At 24.5% G+C, this 25,361-nt stretch overlaps 1 protein-coding gene across 2 annotated transcripts in view; it reads right to left on the minus strand.

The window, feature by feature from the left end:
- Positions 1 to 370: 370 nt before the first annotated feature.
- The window catches only part of LOC143230188 (E3 ubiquitin-protein ligase RNF220-like), a 100,332-nt gene continuing 75,341 nt past the window's right edge, over positions 371 to 25,361 (minus strand). For both annotated transcript variants that reach the window (XM_076463325.1, XM_076463320.1), the window contains exons 14-15: positions 5,143 to 5,217; positions 371 to 3,563 (exon numbers count right to left, since the gene is read on the minus strand). In XM_076463325.1, the coding sequence (XP_076319440.1) occupies positions 3,492 to 3,563; positions 5,143 to 5,217 (147 nt within the window). In that variant the 3' untranslated portion in view covers positions 371 to 3,491. The remainder of the gene's footprint in view (positions 3,564 to 5,142; positions 5,218 to 25,361) is intronic.

Genomic DNA, 25,361 nt, shown 5'->3' on the forward strand with positions numbered 1-25,361 from the left:
TACCCTGACAATGAGATATAGATGTGAAAGATACCCCTGACAATGAGAGATATAGATGTGAAAGATACCCCTCACAATGAGAGATATAGATGTGAAAGATACCCCTAACAATGAGAAATATAGATATGAAAGACACCCCTGACAATGAGATATAGATATGAAAGATACCTCTGACAATGAGAGATATAGATATGAAAAATACCCCTGACAATGAGAGATATAGATGTGAAAGATACCTCTGACAATGAGAGATATAGATGTGAAAGATACCCCTGACAATGAGAGATATAGATATGAAAGATACCCCTGACAATGAGAGATATAGATGTGAAAGATACCCCTGACAATGAGATATAGATGTGAAAGATACCTGACAATGAGAGATATAGATGTGAAAGATACCCTGACAATGAGAGATATAGATGTGAAAGATACCCTGACAATGAGAGATATAGATGTGAAAGATACCCTGACAATGAGAGATATAGATGTGAAAGATACCTCTGACAATGAGAGATATAGATGTGAAAGATACCCCTGACAATGAGATATAGATATGAAAGATACCCCTGACAATGAGAGATATAGATGTGAAAGATACCCCTGACAATGAGAGATATAGATGTGAAAGATACCCCTGACAATGAGATATAGATATGAAAGATACCCCTGACAATGAGAGATATAGATGTGAAAGATACCCCTGACAATGAGAGACATAGATGTGAAAGATACCCCTGACAATGAGAGATATAGATGTGAAAGATACCCTGACAATGAGAGATATAGATGTGAAAGATACCCCTGACAATGAGATATAGATGTGAAAGATACCCCTGACAATGAGAGATATAGATGTGAAAGATACCCCTCACAATGAGAGATATAGATGTGAAAGATACCCCTAACAATGAGAAATATAGATATGAAAGACACCCCTGACAATGAGATATAGATATGAAAGATACCTCTGACAATGAGAGATATAGATATGAAAAATACCCCTGACAATGAGAGATATAGATGTGAAAGATACCTCTGACAATGAGAGATATAGATGTGAAAGATACCCCTGACAATGAGAGATATAGATATGAAAGATACCCCTGACAATGAGAGATATAGATGTGAAAGATACCCCTGACAATGAGATATAGATGTGAAAGATACCCCTGAAAAGGAGAGATATAGATGTGAAAGATACCCCTAACAATGAGAAATTTAGATATGAAAGATACCCCTGACAATGAGAGATATAGATATGAAAAATACCCCTGACAATGAGAGATATAGATATGAAAAATACCCCTGACAATGAGAGATATAGATGTGAAAGATACCCCTGACAATGAGAGATATAGATGTGAAAGATACCCCTGAGAAGGAGAGATATAGATGTGAAAGATACCCCTGAGAAGGAGAGACATAGATGTGAAAGATACCCCTGACAATGAGAGACATAGATGTGAAAGATACCCCTAACAATGAGAAATATAGATGTGAAAGATACCCTGACAATGAGAGATATAGATGTGAAAGATACCCCTGACAAGGAGAGATATAGATCTAATGATCAAAAGAGTGGAATTGAACCACTTCTAAACTGGGTTTATTTTTTGCCCATGTAAAACCTGAAAAGTGTGGAGTTAGGGCACATTGAAACGTACTTAGTAAGTCAACTAAATCTAAAATATCCTTGTAGAGTACCAACATCCGTGCAAAGGTAAGATGAGAACCATACCATCTTCATCTTCAATTCAAGAATATGAGATTAAGCATGACACAAATATCACCTCTGATCTATCAATCCAGGACTCGACATCCGGTGTCAAAAGAATGACTATTGCATGGAATCAATTACCCCAGTTGTGGCACCATCTTTGTGAAAAGTCAACTGAAGAGATCTCATATGGCCACAATTGAGAGGAACCAGTGTAGTCATGGAGAACCACATCCTCAAAAGATAGTACCTCATGAGCCAAGAAGGCATGGTGAACTTAAATTTCCATTGAACAAAGAAGCAAAGGAGAAGGCAAATCTTGACTGATATTTATGTCAAAACATGACCCCTCAAACAGATTAGATATTGAATGCATCAAAGAAACAACAACTCCAATTTGATCAACCAGTCCATCCGAGCTGCCACAGAAAAAAGTTGTTCAGTACGAGTGTCCAATTGCTGCTTTTATGAGCCAGTAAGAACCAGCCATCCATGTAATAATAAAATCGTATTCCCAGATCATGGAGATGAAGTGCAGAGCCAAGAATATGTGACAAAACACATAAATAGCCAAGGCAAGTCTGAAAGGGTGTGCCTGAAATTGGTAAACTACCCCCTGGTGGACAAACCAGAGGTAAGGGTGAGAATGATGTGCTGTCAGGAGGTGAGGGAAGCATTAGAGACATTTATCTTTGTCATCCACAACTCTGGGGAAAACCACAACCTCAGGATAAGAAAAAACTACATGGTGAACTTGAGGAGTGCAATGAAGTGGTTAAGGAGAGACATATATCAATGACCAGCCATCAATCCTCAGTTTTCTTGGGGACAATGAAAAAAAGGAAATAAAAACCCCAGAAAGGAAGGTGAACCAGTACGATTGCCTATTATAAAAGCAATTCTCAAACCACTTTTGGCAGATGCTAATACTTCAGGGGTCTCGAGGGGGAGGAAAGAAAATGGGGCAAGGAGAAACAAGAGGTGGAGAGAAAAACTTAATAACGAATCCTTCTAACATTACCCTTATTATCTATTGATGAAAGGACATCAGCAAGGAAAAACAACAATAGTTGAGCTCTTGTTGGACTTAATCAACAGAATGGTTACTGGTACTGTTGGTGATGGGGGTTTCAAATAAACTGACATGAAGAAGTACTCCAATTAGAAGGAACAGTTAAGGGTTGGAAGGATGAAGGTTGAGAAATTAGAATGGGTGGATATATATATATACACACACACATGATGTTTTGATTGAGACAAATGAGCTACAAGAATTATTATAAGTGCTAATTGCTGGCAGACAAGTGTCTCAGAAAAGGTACAAGAAATCAAACTCTGAGATATGTTGGGGTAAGTTGGCTCAAACCAAAACTGCATTCTTACCTATAAGGTCCCAACAATAAATAAACCACATACGTAAAGCCAGAGCCACAAAAACGAAATTGGGGCTAAAGTATGTCACATGAGGATATCATGCTACTATTGGTTAAGAGATGACCCATGATTATTTACGAGAAATACATGTTGGAATGTGGTAATTCCTGTAGAAGGAGAAGCAGAAAGCTTGTGGCATGCCTAAAGTATAATCATAAAGAGGGCAGCACTGAATGCGACTAGCTAATCTTATGAGAGAGGTAAGCATGGTATTAGAATAAAATAAAAGCAATAGTTTCTTTCTTTAAAGTCAGCTTTTAGGAACATTTAATTAACAGTTTATGTCAACCCACAATAAGTTGCAGCTTGTTAAAAAAATGGAAAAAAGACGCTCTTTTTAGAGATAAATTCTTCTTAAATCATTTGGAGATGTAATGATGTTACACTGTGGACATAGCTTCTTGGCCCCCTAAAGGAAAACAGAAAGACAGATAAAACATCTTAAATAAGAATTTGTGACTATTTTTTAAGAAAGGTTAACACAAGTATGAAAGAACCAGGAAAATAATCCATTTTTTTAGAAACATTTCTGGTTGGAAATAAACCAATCACATTTTAAAGCTATTGGAATACATCACATTGAAACTCTAGGTGGTTATTTGTATAACATTTAGCTATAAGAATGGCTTAAAACCGTTCATTTATTTTTTTACAATACATGCAAGAAAATTATAAAAACATACAACTGACAGATCGGTTCAAACTTGAAAAGCTATTTGAAATTATGCTTTTTGTGAATTAACATAAAACACTTTTTAAAGTACAAACTTTAACATAAAAATGCATGCAATGGTTCAGTAAGCATTTTTTATTGTTATTTTAAAATAAAAAATACAGGTTTTACTGCACAACAACAATGCATAATTTTCATGATTCTTCAATAAATATTGTTTTACAATTGTATTTTACTTCTTTGAAAAGGTTTCATTCATTTTATTAAAACTAATCCTTAATAGTATTAAGTGACGTACAAAGTCCTTCAGAGGGTATAAACTGTGTTCATACAGCTACTGTGATTAAAACTGTATACACATTGAGTATTCTTCCGATAGCTTAACTAACAATAGCATAACATAAAAAGTTTCAAGTATTCTAAACCATTAATATACTTGATGTTATGGTACATCCTGAACCATTTTAAATGCATCTAAAATGACAGTTACAGACTTATAATCAGCCAAGAAAAGCTGAGTTTTCATATAATGCATGTATTAATATTTAACAGTAACTTTAATATTTTATGACTTACTTAGGACGATTTGATTCTATAGAAGCAGTTACTATTTAGAATTAACTTTAGCTACTAGGGCTAGGTCTACAAGATAACTAAAATAATCTGATGCTTTTTTATAAATGGTTTTCGACAGCATGTTTAACACAAGCTTTACTTTGTATATTGTTTTATAGTCTTCCAAGGTTACCTTTGCTATTATGACCCATTTCATCTTTATGTCTTTCATCAATTTTATTTTTTATTTTTAAAAATAATAATCTGAAGTTTGCATGACCCCACCAAATTGATGACTATTACCTGTGAGCAGCTGTAACAAAGGAAATTTATTTGGAAAAGTCTTTAACCAAATTTTGCTTCAATACAATATGGTTACCTCACATGAAAATTAAAATATGACTATATTATGAAGAAATTTTCTAGATTAGTCATACCCATAGAGTGGACCACCACAATTTTGCTATCAAATAATATCAAGAATATTTTGTAGTCAGAATAATTCAAGAGTAGAATAGCCTTTAAAGCTACAGGCAATATTACAAAGTTGATAATAGGTGACGATAGATGGCAGTATCATATGGTTATGTTGTTTCAGCAATTTTCTTGTTGTTTGGTACATGTAGCTTCAAAGTATTAAACTAACGTGCTTCTAACTTTTGGGCTTATTGAACTAACAGGAAAAGAAAAACTACAAATAATGTGTAAATACAAAATGTGTCAACAAACTTTAAAAATCAAACAAGAGTATACGGCTTACCAGTGTTCTTAACCAGCATTCTTCACAGTGCACGTGCCAACAACAAACTGATACTACAGGATGTGTATAAGACTCCTAAACATGATAAAAATTAAAAATGAATGATGAAAAAAATACACCATATGATTATTTGTATTTGTTAATCAATCAGAAATGCTCAATTATAAACATATTTCAAAGGAATTTCTCTGAAAGTTAATCACACATCACTAAATTGTCAGCTTTATTTGACAAAACTACTCTTAAAACTATTTAAGGACAGTTGATGCTTCAAGACAATAATTCTCACTGTTGAATAGAATGCCCACACTGAGAATAAAAAACATGCCTAGAGCCACCTTCTGCATTTACGAGTTTAAACTAAATCAATGCACTAACTACTCTATAACCTGGAGACTATTAATTATCACAATGTTCCAGTTTTTTCACAGTCTCCTTATGCCTTGGACTTGGGCCTACTAAACAAAGTATATACTAAAAATAAAACTATTTTTAATATTAAAGTATTTAAGTTTCACTAAAACAATACAAAACTGAATGTAGCCAGGTAGTTAGCAAGCTGGCCTGCAAATCATAATGTCCAAGGTTCACACGTAACATATTCTGTACATCAGGTTTTAGGAGCATTTTAAGAGTAACAGTCAGTCCTATCATTCAATTCAAAATTGCTAAAAATTCTTCTGGCAGCAAATGCTTCTCATTAATTACAGTTTCTGCTCAGTAGTTCTAAATTAAGGATGGTAAGCTGGTTGTTGAATGAATAGTATATGAAAGAAGTATCGATTTCAAACTTGTGATGCATTATACTGATCCTCAAATTTCATTCCTCAAAATTACCAGTTCCCAGAACATGTAAAAAAAAACACTTTAACCATCTATCACTTCTACTAACTTATTAAAAGTAGCAAATGTAACCTTGAACTTCTAAACCTGAAATTCAGTAAAATACCATAGTTAAATACAAATTTAAACTGTAATTTTATGTCAAGCCACTTTAAAACAGTTTGAAAGGAAAAATCAAGTTTGATAACATATACTAACAAACAGAAAGATATAAAATCAAGTTTGATAACATATACTAACAAACAGAAAGATATAAAATCAAGTTTGATAACATATACTAAGAAACAGAAAGATATAAAATCAAGTTAGATAACATATACTAACAAACAGAAAGATATAAAATAAAGTTTGATAACATATACTAACAAACAGAAAGATATAAAATCAAGTTTGATAACATATACTAACAAACAGAAAGATATAAAATCAAGTTTGATAGAATATACTAAGAAACAGAAAGATATAAAATCAAGTTTGATAGCATATACTAACAAACAGAAAGATATAAAATCAAGTTTGATAACATATACTAACAAACAGAAAGATATAAAATCAAGTTTGATAGCATATACTAACAAACAGAAAGATATAAAATCAATATACTAACAAACAGAAAGACATAAAATCAAGTTTGATAACATATACTAACAAACAGAAAGACATAAAATCAAGTTTGATAACATATACTAACAAACAGAAAGATATAAAATCAAGTTTGATAACATATACTAACAAACAGAAAGATATACAAGTTTGATAACATATACTAACAAACAGAAAGATATAAAATCAAGTTTGATAACATATACTAACAAACAGAAAGATACAAATCAGAAAGATATAAAATCAAGTTTGATAACATATACTAACAAACAGAAAGATATAAAATCAAGTTTGATAACATATACTAACAAACAGAAAGATATAAAATCAAGTTTGATAACATATACTAACAAACAGAAAGATATAAAATCAAGTTTGATAACATATACTAACAAACAGAAAGATATAAAATCAAGTTTGATAACATATACTAACAAACAGAAAGATATAAAATCAAGTTTGATAACATATACTAACAAACAGAAAGATATAAAATCAAGTTTGATAACATATACTAACAAACAGAAAGATATAAAATCAAGTTTGATAACATATACTAACAAACAGAAAGATATAAAATCAAGTTTGATAACATATACTAACAAACAGAAAGATATAAAATCAAGTTTGATAACATATACTAACAAACAGAAAGATATAAAATCAAGTTTGATAACATATACTAACAAACAGAAAGATATAAAATCAAGTTTGATAACATATACTAACAAACAGAAAGATATAAAATCAAGTTTGATAACATATACTAACAAACAGAAAGATATAAAATCAAGTTTGATAACATATACTAACAAACAGAAAGATATAAAATCAAGTTTGATAACATATACTAACAAACAGAAAGATATAAAATCAAGTTTGATAACATATACTAACAAACAGAAAGATATAAAATCAAGTTTGATAACATATACTAACAAACAGAAAGATATAAAATCAAGTTTGATAACATATACTAACAAACAGAAAGATATAAAATCAAGTTTGATAACATATACTAACAAACAGAAAGATATAAAATCAAGTTTGATAACATATATAACATATAAAACAAGTTTGATAACAAACAGAAAGATATAAAATCAAGTTTGATAACATATACTAACAAACAGAAAGATATAAAATCAAGTTTGATAACATATACTAACAAACAGAAAGATATAAAATCAAGTTTGATAACATATACTAACAAACAGAAAGATATAAAATCAAGTTTGATAACATATACTAACAAACAGAAAGATATAAAATCAAGTTTGATAACATATACTAACAAACAGAAAGATATAAAATCAAGTTTGATAACATATACTAACAAACAGAAAGATATAAAATCAAGTTTGATAACATATACTAACAAACAGAAAGATATAAAATCAAGTTTGATAACATATACTAACAAACAGAAAGATATAAAATCAAGTTTGATAACATATACTAACAAACAGAAAGATATAAAATCAAGTTTGATAGCATATACTAACAAACAGAAAGATATAAAATCAAGTTTGATAACATATACTAACAAACAGAAAGATATAAAATCAAGTTTGATAACATATACTAACAAACAGAAAGATATAAAATCAAGTTTGATAACATATACTAACAAACAGAAAGATATAAAATCAAGCATATTAACAAACAGAAAGATATAAAATCAAGTTTGATACATATACAAACAGAAAGATATAAAATCAAGTTTGATCAAACATATACTAACAAACAGAAAGATATAAAATCAAGTTTGATAACATATACTAACAAACAGAAAGATATAAAATCAAGTTTGATAACATATACTAACAAACAGAAAGATATAAAATCAAGTTTGATAACATATACTAACAAACAGAAAGATATAAAATCAAGTTTGATAACATATACTAACAAACAGAAAGATGATAGCATATACTAACAAACAGAAAGATATAAAATCAAGTTTGATAACATATACTAACAAACAGAAAGATATAAAATCAAGTTTGATAACATATACTAACAAACAGAAAGATATAAAATCAAGTTTGATAACAAGTTTGATATACTAACAAACAGAAAGATATAAAATCAAGTTTGATAACATATACTAACAAACAGAAAGATATAAAATCAAGTTTGATAACATATACTAACAAACAGAAAGATATAAAATCAAGTTTGATAACATATACTAACAAACAGAAAGATATAAAATCAAGTTTGATAACATATACTAACAAACAGAAAGATATAAAATCAAGTTTGATAACATATACTAACAAACAGAAAGATATAAAATCAAGTTTGATAACATATACTAACAAACAGAAAGATATAAAATCAAGTTTGATAACATATACTAACAAACAGAAAGATATAAAATCAAGTTTGATAACATATACTAACAAACAGAAAGATATAAAATCAAGTTTGATAACATATACTAACAAACAGAAAGATATAAAATCAAGTTTGATAACATATACTAACAAACAGAAAGATATAAAATCAAGTTTGATAACATATACTAACAAACAGAAAGATATAAAATCAAGTTTGATAACATATATAACAAACAGAAAGATATAAAATCAAGTTTGATAACATATACTAACAAACAGAAAGATATAAAATCAAGTTTGCATATAACATATACTAACAAACAGAAAGATATAAAATCAAGTTTGATAACATATACTAACAAACAGAAAGATATAAAATCAAGTTTGATAACATATACTAACAAACAGAAAGATATAAAATCAAGTTTGATAACATATACTAACAAACAGAAAGATATAAAATCAAGTTTGATAACATATACTAACAAACAGAAAGATATAAAATCAAGTTTGATAACATATACTAACAAACAGAAAGATATAAAATCAAGTTTGATAACATATACTAACAAACAGAAAGATATAAAATCAAGTTTGATAACATATACTAACAAACAGAAAGATATAAAATCAAGTTTGATAACATATACTAACAAACAGAAAGATATAAAATCAAGTTTGATAACATATACTAACAAACAGAAAGATATAAAATCAAGTTTGATAACATATACTAACAAACAGAAAGATATAAAATCAAGTTTGATAACATATACTAACAAACAGAAAGATATAAAATCAAGTTTGATAACATATACTAACAAACAGAAAGATATAAAATCAAGTTTGATAACATATACTAACAAACAGAAAGATATAAAATCAAGTTTGATAACATATACTAACAAACAGAAAGATATAAAATCAAGTTTGATAACATATACTAACAAACAGAAAGATATAAAATCAAGTTTGATAACATATACTAACAAACAGAAAGATATAAAATCAAGTTTGATAACATATACTAACAAACAGAAAGATATAAAATCAAGTTTGATAACATATACTAACAAACAGAAAGATATAAAATCAAGTTTGATAACATATACTAACAAACAGAAAGATATAAAATCAAGTTTGATAACATATACTAACAAACAGAAAGATATAAAATCAAGTTTGATAACATATACTAACAAACAGAAAGATATAAAATCAAGTTTGATAACATATACTAACAAACAGAAAGATATAAAATCAAGTTTGATAACATATACTAACAAACAGAAAGATATAAAATCAAGTTTGATAACATATACTAACAAACAGAAAGATATAAAATCAAGTTTGATAACATATACTAACAAACAGAAAGATATAAAATCAAGTTTGATAACATATACTAACAAACAGAAAGATATAAAATCAAGTTTGATAACATATACTAACAAACAGAAAGATATAAAATCAAGTTTGATAACATATACTAACAAACAGAAAGATATAAAATCAAGTTTGATAACATATACTAACAAACAGAAAGATATAAAATCAAGTTTGATAACATATACTAACAAACAGAAAGATATAAAATCAAGTTTGATAACATATACTAACAAACAGAAAGATATAAAATCAAGTTTGATAACATATACTAACAAACAGAAAGATATAAAATCAAGTTTGATAACATATACTAACAAACAGAAAGATATAAAATCAAGTTTGATAACATATACTAACAAACAGAAAGATATAAAATCAAGTTTGATAACATATACTAACAAACAGAAAGATATAAAATCAAGTTTGATAACATATACTAACAAACAGAAAGATATAAAATCAAGTTTGATAACATATACTAACAAACAGAAAGATATAAAATCAAGTTTGATAACATATACTAACAAACAGAAAGATATAAAATCAAGTTTGATAACATATACTAACAAACAGAAAGATATAAAATCAAGTTTGATAACATATACTAACAAACAGAAAGATATAAAATCAAGTTTGATAACATATACTAACAAACAGAAAGATATAAAATCAAGTTTGATAACATATACTAACAAACAGAAAGATATAAAATCAAGTTTGATAACATATACTAACAAACAGAAAGATATAAAATCAAGTTTGATAACATATACTAACAAACAGAAAGATATAAAATCAAGTTTGATAACATATACTAACAAACAGAAAGATATAAAATCAAGTTTGATAACATATACTAACAAACAGAAAGATATAAAATCAAGTTTGATAACATATACTAACAAACAGAAAGATATAAAATCAAGTTTGATAACATATACTAACAAACAGAAAGATATAAAATCAAGTTTGATAACATATACTAACAAACAGAAAGATATAAAATCAAGTTTGATAACATATACTAACAAACAGAAAGATATAAAATCAAGTTTGATAACATATACTAACAAACAGAAAGATATAAAATCAAGTTTGATAACATATACTAACAAACAGAAAGATATAAAATCAAGTTTGATAACATATACTAACAAACAGAAAGATATAAAATCAAGTTTGATAACATATACTAACAAACAGAAAGATATAAAATCAAGTTTGATAACATATACTAACAAACAGAAAGATATAAAATCAAGTTTGATAACATATACTAACAAACAGAAAGATATAAAATCAAGTTTGATAACATATACTAACAAACAGAAAGATATAAAATCAAGTTTGATAACATATACTAACAAACAGAAAGATATAAAATCAAGTTTGATAACATATACTAACAAACAGAAAGATATAAAATCAAGTTTGATAACATATACTAACAAACAGAAAGATATAAAATCAAGTTTGATAACATATACTAACAAACAGAAAGATATAAAATCAAGTTTGATAACATATACTAACAAACAGAAAGATATAAAATCAAGTTTGATAACATATACTAACAAACAGAAAGATATAAAATCAAGTTTGATAACATATACTAACAAACAGAAAGATATAAAATCAAGTTTGATAACATATACTAACAAACAGAAAGATATAAAATCAAGTTTGATAACATATACTAACAAACAGAAAGATATAAAATCAAGTTTGATAACATATACTAACAAACAGAAAGATATAAAATCAAGTTTGATAACATATACTAACAAACAGAAAGATATAAAATCAAGTTTGATAGCATATACTAACAAACAGAAAGATATAAAATCAAGTTTGATAACATATACTAACAAACAGAAAGATATAAAATCAAGTTTGATAGTTTGATATATACTAACAAACAGAAAGATATAAAATCAAGTTTGATAACATATACTAACAAACAGAAAGATATAAAATCAAGTTTGATAACATATACTAACAAACAGAAAGATATAAAATCAAGTTTGATAACATATACTAACAAACAGAAAGATATAAAATCAAGTTTGATAACATATACTAACAAACAGAAAGATATAAAATCAAGTTTGATAACATATACTAACAAACAGAAAGATATAAAATCAAGTTTGATAACATATACTAACAAACAGAAAGATATAAAATCAAGTTTGATAACATATACTAACAAACAGAAAGATATAAAATCAAGTTTGATAACAAACAGAAAGATATAAAATCAAGTTTGATAACATATACTAACAAACAGAAAGATATAAAATCAAGTTTGATAAGCATATACTAACAAACAGAAAGATATAAAATCAAGTTTGATAACATATACTAACAAACAGAAAGATATAAAATCAAGTTTGATAACATATACTAACAAACAGAAAGATATAAAATCAAGTTTGATAACATATACTAACAAACAGAAAGATATAAAATCAAGTTTGATAACATATACTAACAAACAGAAAGATATAAAATCAAGTTTGATAACATATACTAACAAACAGAAAGATATAAAATCAAGTTTGATAACATATACTAACAAACAGAAAGATATAAAATCAAGTTTGATAACATATACTAACAAACAGAAAGATATAAAATCAAGTTTGATAACATATACTAACAAACAGAAAGATATAAAATCAAGTTTGATAACATATACTAACAAACAGAAAGATATAAAATCAAGTTTGATAACATATACTAACAAACAGAAAGATATAAAATCAAGTTTGATAACATATACTAACAAACAGAAAGATATAAAATCAAGTTTGATAACATATACTAACAAACAGAAAGATATAAAATCAAGTTTGATAACATATACTAACAAACAGAAAGATATAAAATCAAGTTTGATAACATATACTAACAAACAGAAAGATATAAAATCAAGTTTGATAACATATACTAACAAACAGAAAGATATAAAATCAAGTTTGATAACATATACTAACAAACAGAAAGATATAAAATCAAGTTTGATAACATATACTAACAAACAGAAAGATATAAAATCAAGTTTGATAACATATACTAACAAACAGAAAGATATAAAATCAAGTTTGATAACATATACTAACAAACAGAAAGATATAAAATCAAGTTTGATAACATATACTAACAAACAGAAAGATATAAAATCAAGTTTGATAACATATACTAACAAACAGAAAGATATAAAATCAAGTTTGATAACATATACTAACAAACAGAAAGATATAAAATCAAGTTTGATAACATATACTAACAAACAGAAAGATATAAAATCAAGTTTGATAACATATACTAACAAACAGAAAGATATAAAATCAAGTTTGATAACATATACTAACAAACAGAAAGATATAAAATCAAGTTTGATAACATATACTAACAAACAGAAAGATATAAAATCAAGTTTGATAACATATACTAACAAACAGAAAGATATAAAATCAAGTTTGATAACATATACTAACAAACAGAAAGATATAAAATCAAGTTTGATAACATATACTAACAAACAGAAAGATATAAAATCAAGTTTGATAACATATACTAACAAACAGAAAGATATAAAATCAAGTTTGATAACATATACTAACAAACAGAAAGATATAAAATCAAGTTTGATAACATATACTAACAAACAGAAAGATATAAAATCAAGTTAAAATCAACATATACTAACAAACAGAAAGATATAAAATCAAGTTTGATAACATATACTAACAAACAGAAAGATATAAAATCAAGTTTGATAACATATACTAACAAACAGAAAGATATAAAATCAAGTTTGATAACATATACTAACAAACAGAAAGATATAAAATCAAGTTTGATAACATATACTAACAAACAAACAGAAAGATATAAAATCAAGAAAGATATAAAATCAAGTTTGATAACATATACTAACAAACAGAAAGATATAAAATCAAGTTTGATAACATATACTAACAAACAGAAAGATATAAAATCAAGTTTGATAACATATACTAACAAACAGAAAGATATAAAATCAAGTTTGATAACATATACTAACAAACAGAAAGATATAAAATCAAGTTTGATAACATATACTAAAAACAGAAAGATATAAAATCAAGTTTGATAACATATACTAACAAACAGAAAGATATAAAATCAAGTTTGATAACATATACTAACAAACAGAAAGATATAAAATCAAGTTTGATAACATATACTAACAAACAGAAAGATATAAAATCAAGTTTGATAACATATACTAACAAACAGAAAGATATAAAATCAAGTTTGATAACATATACTAACAAACAGAAAGATATAAAATCAAGTTTGATAACATATACTAACAAACAGAAAGATATAAAATCAAGTTTGATAACATATACTAACAAACAGAAAGATATAAAATCAAGTTTGATAACATATACTAACAAACAGAAAGATATAAAATCAAGTTTGATAACATATACTAACAAACAGAAAGATATAAAATCAAGTTTGATAACATATACTAACAAACAGAAAGATATAAAATCAAGTTTGATAACATATACTAACAAACAGAAAGATATAAAATCAAGTTTGATAACATATACTAACAAACAGAAAGATATAAAATCAAGTTTGATAACATATACTAACAAACAGAAAGATATAAAATCAAGTTTGATAACATATACTAACAAACAGAAAGATATAAAATCAAGTTTGATAACATATACTAACAAACAGAAAGATATAAAATCAAGTTTGATAACATATACTAACAAACAGAAAGATATAAAATCAAGTTTGATAACATATACTAACAAACAGAAAGATATAAAATCAAGTTTGATAACATATACTAACAAACAGAAAGATATAAAATCAAGTTTGATAACATATACTAACAAACAGAAAGATATAAAATCAAGTTTGATAACATATACTAACAAACAGAAAGATATAAAATCAAGTTTGATAACATATACTAACAAACAGAAAGATATAAAATCAAGTTTGATAACATATACTAACAAACAGAAAGATATAAAATCAAGTTTGATAACATATACTAACAAACAGAAAGATATAAAATCAAGTTTGATAACATATACTAACAAACAGAAAGATATAAAATCAAGTTTGATAACATATACTAACAAACAGAAAGATATAAAATCAAGTTTGATAACATATACTAACAAACAGAAAGATATAAAATCAAGTTTGATAACATATACTAACAAACAGAAAGATATAAAATCAAGTTTGATATAAAATCAAGTTTGACATATACTAACAAACAGAAAGATATAAAATCAAGTTTGATAACATATACTAACAAACAGAAAGATATAAAATCAAGTTTGATAACATATACTAACAAACAGAAAGATATAAAATCAAGTTTGATAACATATACTAACAAACAGAAAGATATAAAATCAAGTTTGATAACATATACTAACAAACAGAAAGATATAAAATCAAGTTTGATAACATATACTAACAAACAGAAAGATATAAAATCAAGTTTGATAACATATACTAACAAACAGAAAGATATAAAATCAAGTTTGATAACATATACTAACAAACAGAAAGATATAAAATCAAGTTTGATAACATATACTAACAAACAGAAAGATATAAAATCAAGTTTGATAACATATACTAACAAACAGAAAGATATAAAATCAAGTTTGATAACATATACTAACAAACAGAAAGATATAAAATCAAGTTTGATAACATATACTAACAAACAGAAAGATATAAAATCAAGTTTGATAACATATACTAACAAACAGAAAGATATAAAATCAAGTTTGATAACATATACTAACAAACAGAAAGATATAAAATCAAGTTTGATAACATATACTAACAAACAGAAAGATATAAAATCAAGTTTGATACATATACTAAAACAGAAAGATATAAAATCAAGTTTGATAACATATACTAACAAACAGAAAGATATAAAATCAAGTTTGATAACATATACTAACAAACAGAAAGATATAAAATCAAGTTTGATAACATATACTAACAAACAGAAAGATATAAAATCAAGTTTGATAACATATACTAACAAACAGAAAGATATAAAATCAAGTTTGATAACATATACTAACAAACAGAAAGATATAAAATCAAGTTTGATAACATATACTAACAAACAGAAAGATATAAAATCAAGTTTGATAACATATACTAACAAACAGAAAGATATAAAATCAAGTTTGATAACATATACTAACAAACAGAAAGATATAAAATCAAGTTTGATAACATATACTAACAAACAGAAAGATATAAAATCAAGTTTGATAACATATACTAACAAACAGAAAGATATAAAATCAAGTTTGATAACATATACTAACAAACAGAAAGATATAAAATCAAGTTTGATAACATATACTAACAAACAGAAAGATATAAAATCAAGTTTGATAACATATACTAACAAACAGAAAGATATAAAATCAAGTTTGATAACATATACTAACAAACAGAAAGATATAAAATCAAGTTTGATAACATATACTAACAAACAGAAAGATATAAAATCAAGTTTGATAACATATACTAACAAACAGAAAGATATAAAATCAAGTTTGATAACATATACTAACAAACAGAAAGATATAAAATCAAGTTTGATAACATATACTAACAAACAGAAAGATATAAAATCAAGTTTGATAACATATACTAACAAACAGAAAGATATAAAATCAAGTTTGATAACATATACTAACAAACAGAAAGATATAAAATCAAGTTTGATAACATATACTAACAAACAGAAAGATATAAAATCAAGTTTGATAACATATACTAACAAACAGAAAGATATAAAATCAAGTTTGATAACATATACTAACAAACAGAAAGATATAAAATCAAGTTTGATAACATATACTAACAAACAGAAAGATATAAAATCAAGTTTGATAACATATACTAACAAACAGAAAGATATAAAATCAAGTTTGATAACATATACTAACAAACAGAAAGATATAAAATCAAGTTTGATAACATATACTAACAAACAGAAAGATATAAAATCAAGTTTGATAACATATACTAACAAACAGAAAGATATAAAATCAAGTTTGATAACATATACTAACAAACAGAAAGATATAAAATCAAGTTTGATAACATATACTAACAAACAGAAAGATATAAAATCAAGTTTGATAACATATACTAACAAACAGAAAGATATAAAATCAAGTTTGATAACATATACTAACAAACAGAAAGATATAAAATCAAGTTTGATAACATATACTAACAAACAGAAAGATATAAAATCAAGTTTGATAACATATACTAACAAACAGAAAGATATAAAATCAAGTTTGATAACATATACTAACAAACAGAAAGATATAAAATCAAGTTTGATAACATATACTAACAAACAGAAAGATATAAAATCAAGTTTGATAACATATACTAACAAACAGAAAGATATAAAATCAAGTTTGATAACATATACTAACAAACAGAAAGATATAAAATCAAGTTTGATAACATATACTAACAAACAGAAAGATATAAAATCAAGTTTGATAACATATACTAACAAACAGAAAGATATAAAATCAAGTTTGATAACATATACTAACAAACAGAAAGATATAAAATCAAGTTTGATAACATATATAACAAACAGAAAGATATAAAATCAAGTTTGATAACATATACTAACAAACAGAAAGATATAAAATCAAGTTTGATAACATATACTAACAAACAGAAAGATATAAAATCAAGTTTGATAACATATACTAACAAACAGAAAGATATAAAATCAAGTTTGATAACATATACTAACAAACAGAAAGATATAAAATCAAGTTTGATAACATATACTAACAAACAGAAAGATATAAAATCAAGTTTGATAACATATACTAACAAACAGAAAGATATAAAATCAAGTTTGATAACATATACTAACAAACAGAAAGATATAAAATCAAGTTTGATAACATATACTAACAAACAGAAAGATATAAAATCAAGTTTGATAACATATACTAACAAACAGAAAGATATAAAATCAAGTTTGATAACATATACTAACAAACAGAAAGATATAAAATCAAGTTTGATAACATATACTAACAAACAGAAAGATATAAAATCAAGTTTGATAACATATACTAACAAACAGAAAGATATAAAATCAAGTTTGATAACATATACTAACAAACAGAAAGATATAAAATCAAGTTTGATAACATATACTAACAAACAGAAAGATATAAAATCAAGTTTGATAACATATACTAACAAACAGAAAGATATAAAATCAAGTTTGATAACATATACTAACAAACAGAAAGATATAAAATCAAGTTTGATAACATATACTAACAAACAGAAAGATATAAAATCAAGTTTGATAACATATACTAACAAACAGAAAGATATAAAATCAAGTTTGATAACATATACTAACAAACAGAAAGATATAAAATCAAGTTTGATAACATATACTAACAAACAGAAAGATATAAAATCAAGTTTGATAACATATACTAACAAACAGAAAGATATAAAATCAAGTTTGATAACATATACTAACAAACAGAAAGATATAAAATCAAGTTTGATAACATATACTAACAAACAGAAAGATATAAAATCAAGTTTGATAACATATACTAACAAACAGAAAGATATAAAATCAAGTTTGATAACATATACTAACAAACAGAAAGATATAAAATCAAGTTTGATAACATATACTAACAAACAGAAAGATATAAAATCAAGTTTGATAACATATACTAACAAACAGAAAGATATAAAATCAAGTTTGATAACATATACTAACAAACAGAAAGATATAAAATCAAGTTTGATAACATATACTAACAAACAGAAAGATATAAAATCAAGTTTGATAACATATACTAACAAACAGAAAGATATAAAATCAAGTTTGATAACATATACTAACAAACAGAAAGATATAAAATCAAGTTTGATAACATATACTAACAAACAGAAAGATATAAAATCAAGTTTGATAACATATACTAACAAACAGAAAGATATAAAATCAAGTTTGATAACATATACTAACAAACAGAAAGATATAAAATCAAGTTTGATAACATATACTAACAAACAGAAAGATATAAAATCAAGTTTGATAACATATACTAACAAACAGAAAGATATAAAATCAAGTTTGATAACATATACTAACAAACAGAAAGATATAAAATCAAGTTTGATAACATATACTAACAAACAGAAAGATATAAAATCAAGTTTGATAACATATACTAACAAACAGAAAGATATAAAATCAAGTTTGATAACATATACTAACAAACAGAAAGATATAAAATCAAGTTTGATAACATATACTAACAAACAGAAAGATATAAAATCAAGTTTGATAACATATACTAACAAACAGAAAGATATAAAATCAAGTTTGATAACATATACTAACAAACAGAAAGATATAAAATCAAGTTTGATAACATATACTAACAAACAGAAAGATATAAAATCAAGTTTGATAACATATACTAACAAACAGAAAGATATAAAATCAAGTTTGATAACATATACTAACAAACAGAAAGATATAAAATCAAGTTTGATAACATATACTAACAAACAGAAAGATATAAAATCAAGTTTGATAACATATACTAACAAACAGAAAGATATAAAATCAAGTTTGATAACATATACTAACAAACAGAAAGATATAAAATCAAGTTTGATAACATATACTAACAAACAGAAAGATATAAAATCAAGTTTGATAACATATACTAACAAACAGAAAGATATAAAATCAAGTTTGATAACATATACTAACAAACAGAAAGATATAAAATCAAGTTTGATAACATATACTAACAAACAGAAAGATATAAAATCAAGTTTGATAACATATACTAACAAACAGAAAGATATAAAATCAAGTTTGATAACATATACTAACAAACAGAAAGATATAAAATCAAGTTTGATAACATATACTAACAAACAGAAAGATATAAAATCAAGTTTGATAACATATACTAACAAACAGAAAGATATAAAATCAAGTTTGATAACATATACTAACAAACAGAAAGATATAAAATCAAGTTTGATAACATATACTAACAAACAGAAAGATATAAAATCAAGTTTGATAACATATACTAACAAACAGAAAGATATAAAATCAAGTTTGATAACATATACTAACAAACAGAAAGATATAAAATCAAGTTTGATAACATATACTAACAAACAGAAAGATATAAAATCAAGTTTGATAACATATACTAACAAACAGAAAGATATAAAATCAAGTTTGATAACATATACTAACAAACAGAAAGATATAAAATCAAGTTTGATAACATATACTAACAAACAGAAAGATATAAAATCAAGTTTGATAACATATACTAACAAACAGAAAGATATAAAATCAAGTTTGATAACATATACTAACAAACAGAAAGATATAAAATCAAGTTTGATAACATATACTAACAAACAGAAAGATATAAAATCAAGTTTGATAACATATACTAACAAACAGAAAGATATAAAATCAAGTTTGATAACATATACTAACAAACAGAAAGATATAAAATCAAGTTTGATAACATATACTAACAAACAGAAAGATATAAAATCAAGTTTGATAACATATACTAACAAACAGAAAGATATAAAATCAAGTTTGATAACATATACTAACAAACAGAAAGATATAAAATCAAGTTTGATAACATATACTAACAAACAGAAAGATATAAAATCAAGTTTGATAACATATACTAACAAACAGAAAGATATAAAATCAAGTTTGATAACATATACTAACAAACAGAAAGATATAAAATCAAGTTTGATAACATATACTAACAAACAGAAAGATATAAAATCAAGTTTGATAACATATACTAACAAACAGAAAGATATAAAATCAAGTTTGATAACATATACTAACAAACAGAAAGATATAAAATCAAGTTTGATAACATATACTAACAAACAGAAAGATATAAAATCAAGTTTGATAACATATACTAACAAACAGAAAGATATAAAATCAAGTTTGATAACATATACTAACAAACAGAAAGATATAAAATCAAGTTTGATAACATATACTAACAAACAGAAAGATATAAAATCAAGTTTGATAACATATACTAACAAACAGAAAGATATAAAATCAAGTTTGATAACATATACTAACAAACAGAAAGATATAAAATCAAGTTTGATAACATATACTAACAAACAGAAAGATATAAAATCAAGTTTGATAACATATACTAACAAACAGAAAGATATAAAATCAAGTTTGATAACATATACTAACAAACAGAAAGATATAAAATCAAGTTTGATAACATATACTAACAAACAGAAAGATATAAAATCAAGTTTGATAACATATACTAACAAACAGAAAGATATAAAATCAAGTTTGATAACATATACTAACAAACAGAAAGATATAAAATCAAGTTTGATAACATATACTAACAAACAGAAAGATATAAAATCAAGTTTGATAACATATACTAACAAACAGAAAGATATAAAATCAAGTTTGATAACATATACTAACAAACAGAAAGATATAAAATCAAGTTTGATAACATATACTAACAAACAGAAAGATATAAAATCAAGTTTGATAACATATACTAACAAACAGAAAGATATAAAATCAAGTTTGATAACATATACTAACAAACAGAAAGATATAAAATCAAGTTTGATAACATATACTAACAAACAGAAAGATATAAAATCAAGTTTGATAACATATACTAACAAACAGAAAGATATAAAATCAAGTTTGATAACATATACTAACAAACAGAAAGATATAAAATCAAGTTTGATAACATATACTAACAAACAGAAAGATATAAAATCAAGTTTGATAACATATACTAACAAACAGAAAGATATAAAATCAAGTTTGATAACATATACTAACAAACAGAAAGATATAAAATCAAGTTTGATAACATATACTAACAAACAGAAAGATATAAAATCAAGTTTGATAACATATACTAACAAACAGAAAGATATAAAATCAAGTTTGATAACATATACTAACAAACAGAAAGATATAAAATCAAGTTTGATAACATATACTAACAAACAGAAAGATATAAAATCAAGTTTGATAACATATACTAACAAACAGAAAGATATAAAATCAAGTTTGATAACATATACTAACAAACAGAAAGATATAAAATCAAGTTTGATAACATATACTAACAAACATAAAATCAAGTTTATAAAATCAAGTTTGATAACATATATAACAAACAAACAGAAAGATATAAAATCAAGTTTGATAACATATTGATATAAAATCAAGTTTGATACATATACTAACAAACAGAAAGATATAAAATCAAGTTTGATAACATATACTAACAAACAGAAAGATATAAAATCAAGTTTGATAACATATACTAACAAACAGAAAGATATAAAATCAAGTTTGATAACATATACTAACAAACAGAAAGATATAAAATCAAGTTTGATAACATATACTAACAAACAGAAAGATATAAAATCAAGTTTGATAACATATACTAACAAACAGAAAGATATAAAATCAAGTTTGATAACATATACTAACAAACAGAAAGATATAAAATCAAGTTTGATAACATATACTAACAAACAGAAAGATATAAAATCAAGTTTGATAACATATACTAACAAACAGAAAGATATAAAATCAAGTTTGATAACATATACTAACAAACAGAAAGATATAAAATCAAGTTTGATAACATATACTAACAAACAGAAAGATATAAAATCAAGTTTGATAACATATACTAACAAACAGAAAGATATAAAATCAAGTTTGATAACATATACTAACAAACAGAAAGATATAAAATCAAGTTTGATAACATATACTAACAAACAGAAAGATATAAAATCAAGTTTGATAACATATACTAACAAACAGAAAGATATAAAATCAAGTTTGATAACATATACTAACAAACAGAAAGATATAAAATCAAGTTTGATAACATATACTAACAAACAGAAAGATATAAAATCAAGTTTGATAACATATACTAACAAACAGAAAGATATAAAATCAAGTTTGATAACATATACTAACAAACAGAAAGATATAAAATCAAGTTTGATAACATATACTAACAAACAGAAAGATATAAAATCAAGTTTGATAACATATACTAACAAACAGAAAGATATAAAATCAAGTTTGATAACATATACTAACAAACAGAAAGATATAAAATCAAGTTTGATAACATATACTAACAAACAGAAAGATATAAAATCAAGTTTGATAACATATACTAACAAACAGAAAGATATAAAATCAAGTTTGATAACATATACTAACAAACAGAAAGATATAAAATCAAGTTTGATAACATATACTAACAAACAGAAAGATATAAAATCAAGTTTGATAACATATACTAACAAACAGAAAGATATAAAATCAAGTTTGATAACATATACTAACAAACAGAAAGATATAAAATCAAGTTTGATAACATATACTAACAAACAGAAAGATATAAAATCAAGTTTGATAACATATACTAACAAACAGAAAGATATAAAATCAAGTTTGATAACATATACTAACAAACAGAAAGATATAAAATCAAGTTTGATAACATATACTAACAAACAGAAAGATATAAAATCAAGTTTGATAACATATACTAACAAACAGAAAGATATAAAATCAAGTTTGATAACATATACTAACAAACAGAAAGATATAAAATCAAGTTTGATAACATATACTAACAAACAGAAAGATATAAAATCAAGTTTGATAACATATACTAACAAACAGAAAGATATAAAATCAAGTTTGATAACATATACTAACAAACAGAAAGATATAAAATCAAGTTTGATAACATATACTAACAAACAGAAAGATATAAAATCAAGTTTGATAACATATACTAACAAACAGAAAGATATAAAATCAAGTTTGATAACATATACTAACAAACAGAAAGATATAAAATCAAGTTTGATAACATATACTAACAAACAGAAAGATATAAAATCAAGTTTGATAACATATACTAACAAACAGAAAGATATAAAATCAAGTTTGATAACATATACTAACAAACAGAAAGATATAAAATCAAGTTTGATAACATATACTAACAAACAGAAAGATATAAAATCAAGTTTGATAACATATACTAACAAACAGAAAGATATAAAATCAAGTTTGATAACATATACTAACAAACAGAAAGATATAAAATCAAGTTTGATAACATATACTAACAAACAGAAAGATATAAAATCAAGTTTGATAACATATACTAACAAACAGAAAGATATAAAATCAAGTTTGATAACATATACTAACAAACAGAAAGATATAAAATCAAGTTTGATAACATATACTAACAAACAGAAAGATATAAAATCAAGTTTGATAACATATACTAACAAACAGAAAGATATAAAATCAAGTTTGATAACATATACTAACAAACAGAAAGATATAAAATCAAGTTTGATAACATATACTAACAAACAGAAAGATATAAAATCAAGTTTGATAACATATACTAACAAACAAACAGTTTGATAACATATACTAACAAACAGAAAGATATAAAATCAAGTTTGATAACATATACTAACAAACAGAAAGATATAAAATCAAGTTTGATAACATATACTAACAAACAGAAAGATATAAAATCAAGTTTGATAACATATACTAACAAACAGAAAGATATAAAATCAAGTTTGATAACATATACTAACAAACAGAAAGATATAAAATCAAGTTTGATAACATATACTAACAAACAGAAAGATATAAAATCAAGTTTGATAACATATACTAACAAACAGAAAGATATAAAATCAAGTTTGATAACATATACTAACAAACAGAAAGATATAAAATCAAGTTTGATAACATATACTAACAAACAGAAAGATATA

Source organism: Tachypleus tridentatus, chromosome 1, assembly GCF_004210375.1.
Source record: "Tachypleus tridentatus isolate NWPU-2018 chromosome 1, ASM421037v1, whole genome shotgun sequence".
Classification (NCBI taxonomy): Eukaryota; Metazoa; Arthropoda; class Merostomata; order Xiphosura; family Limulidae; genus Tachypleus; species Tachypleus tridentatus.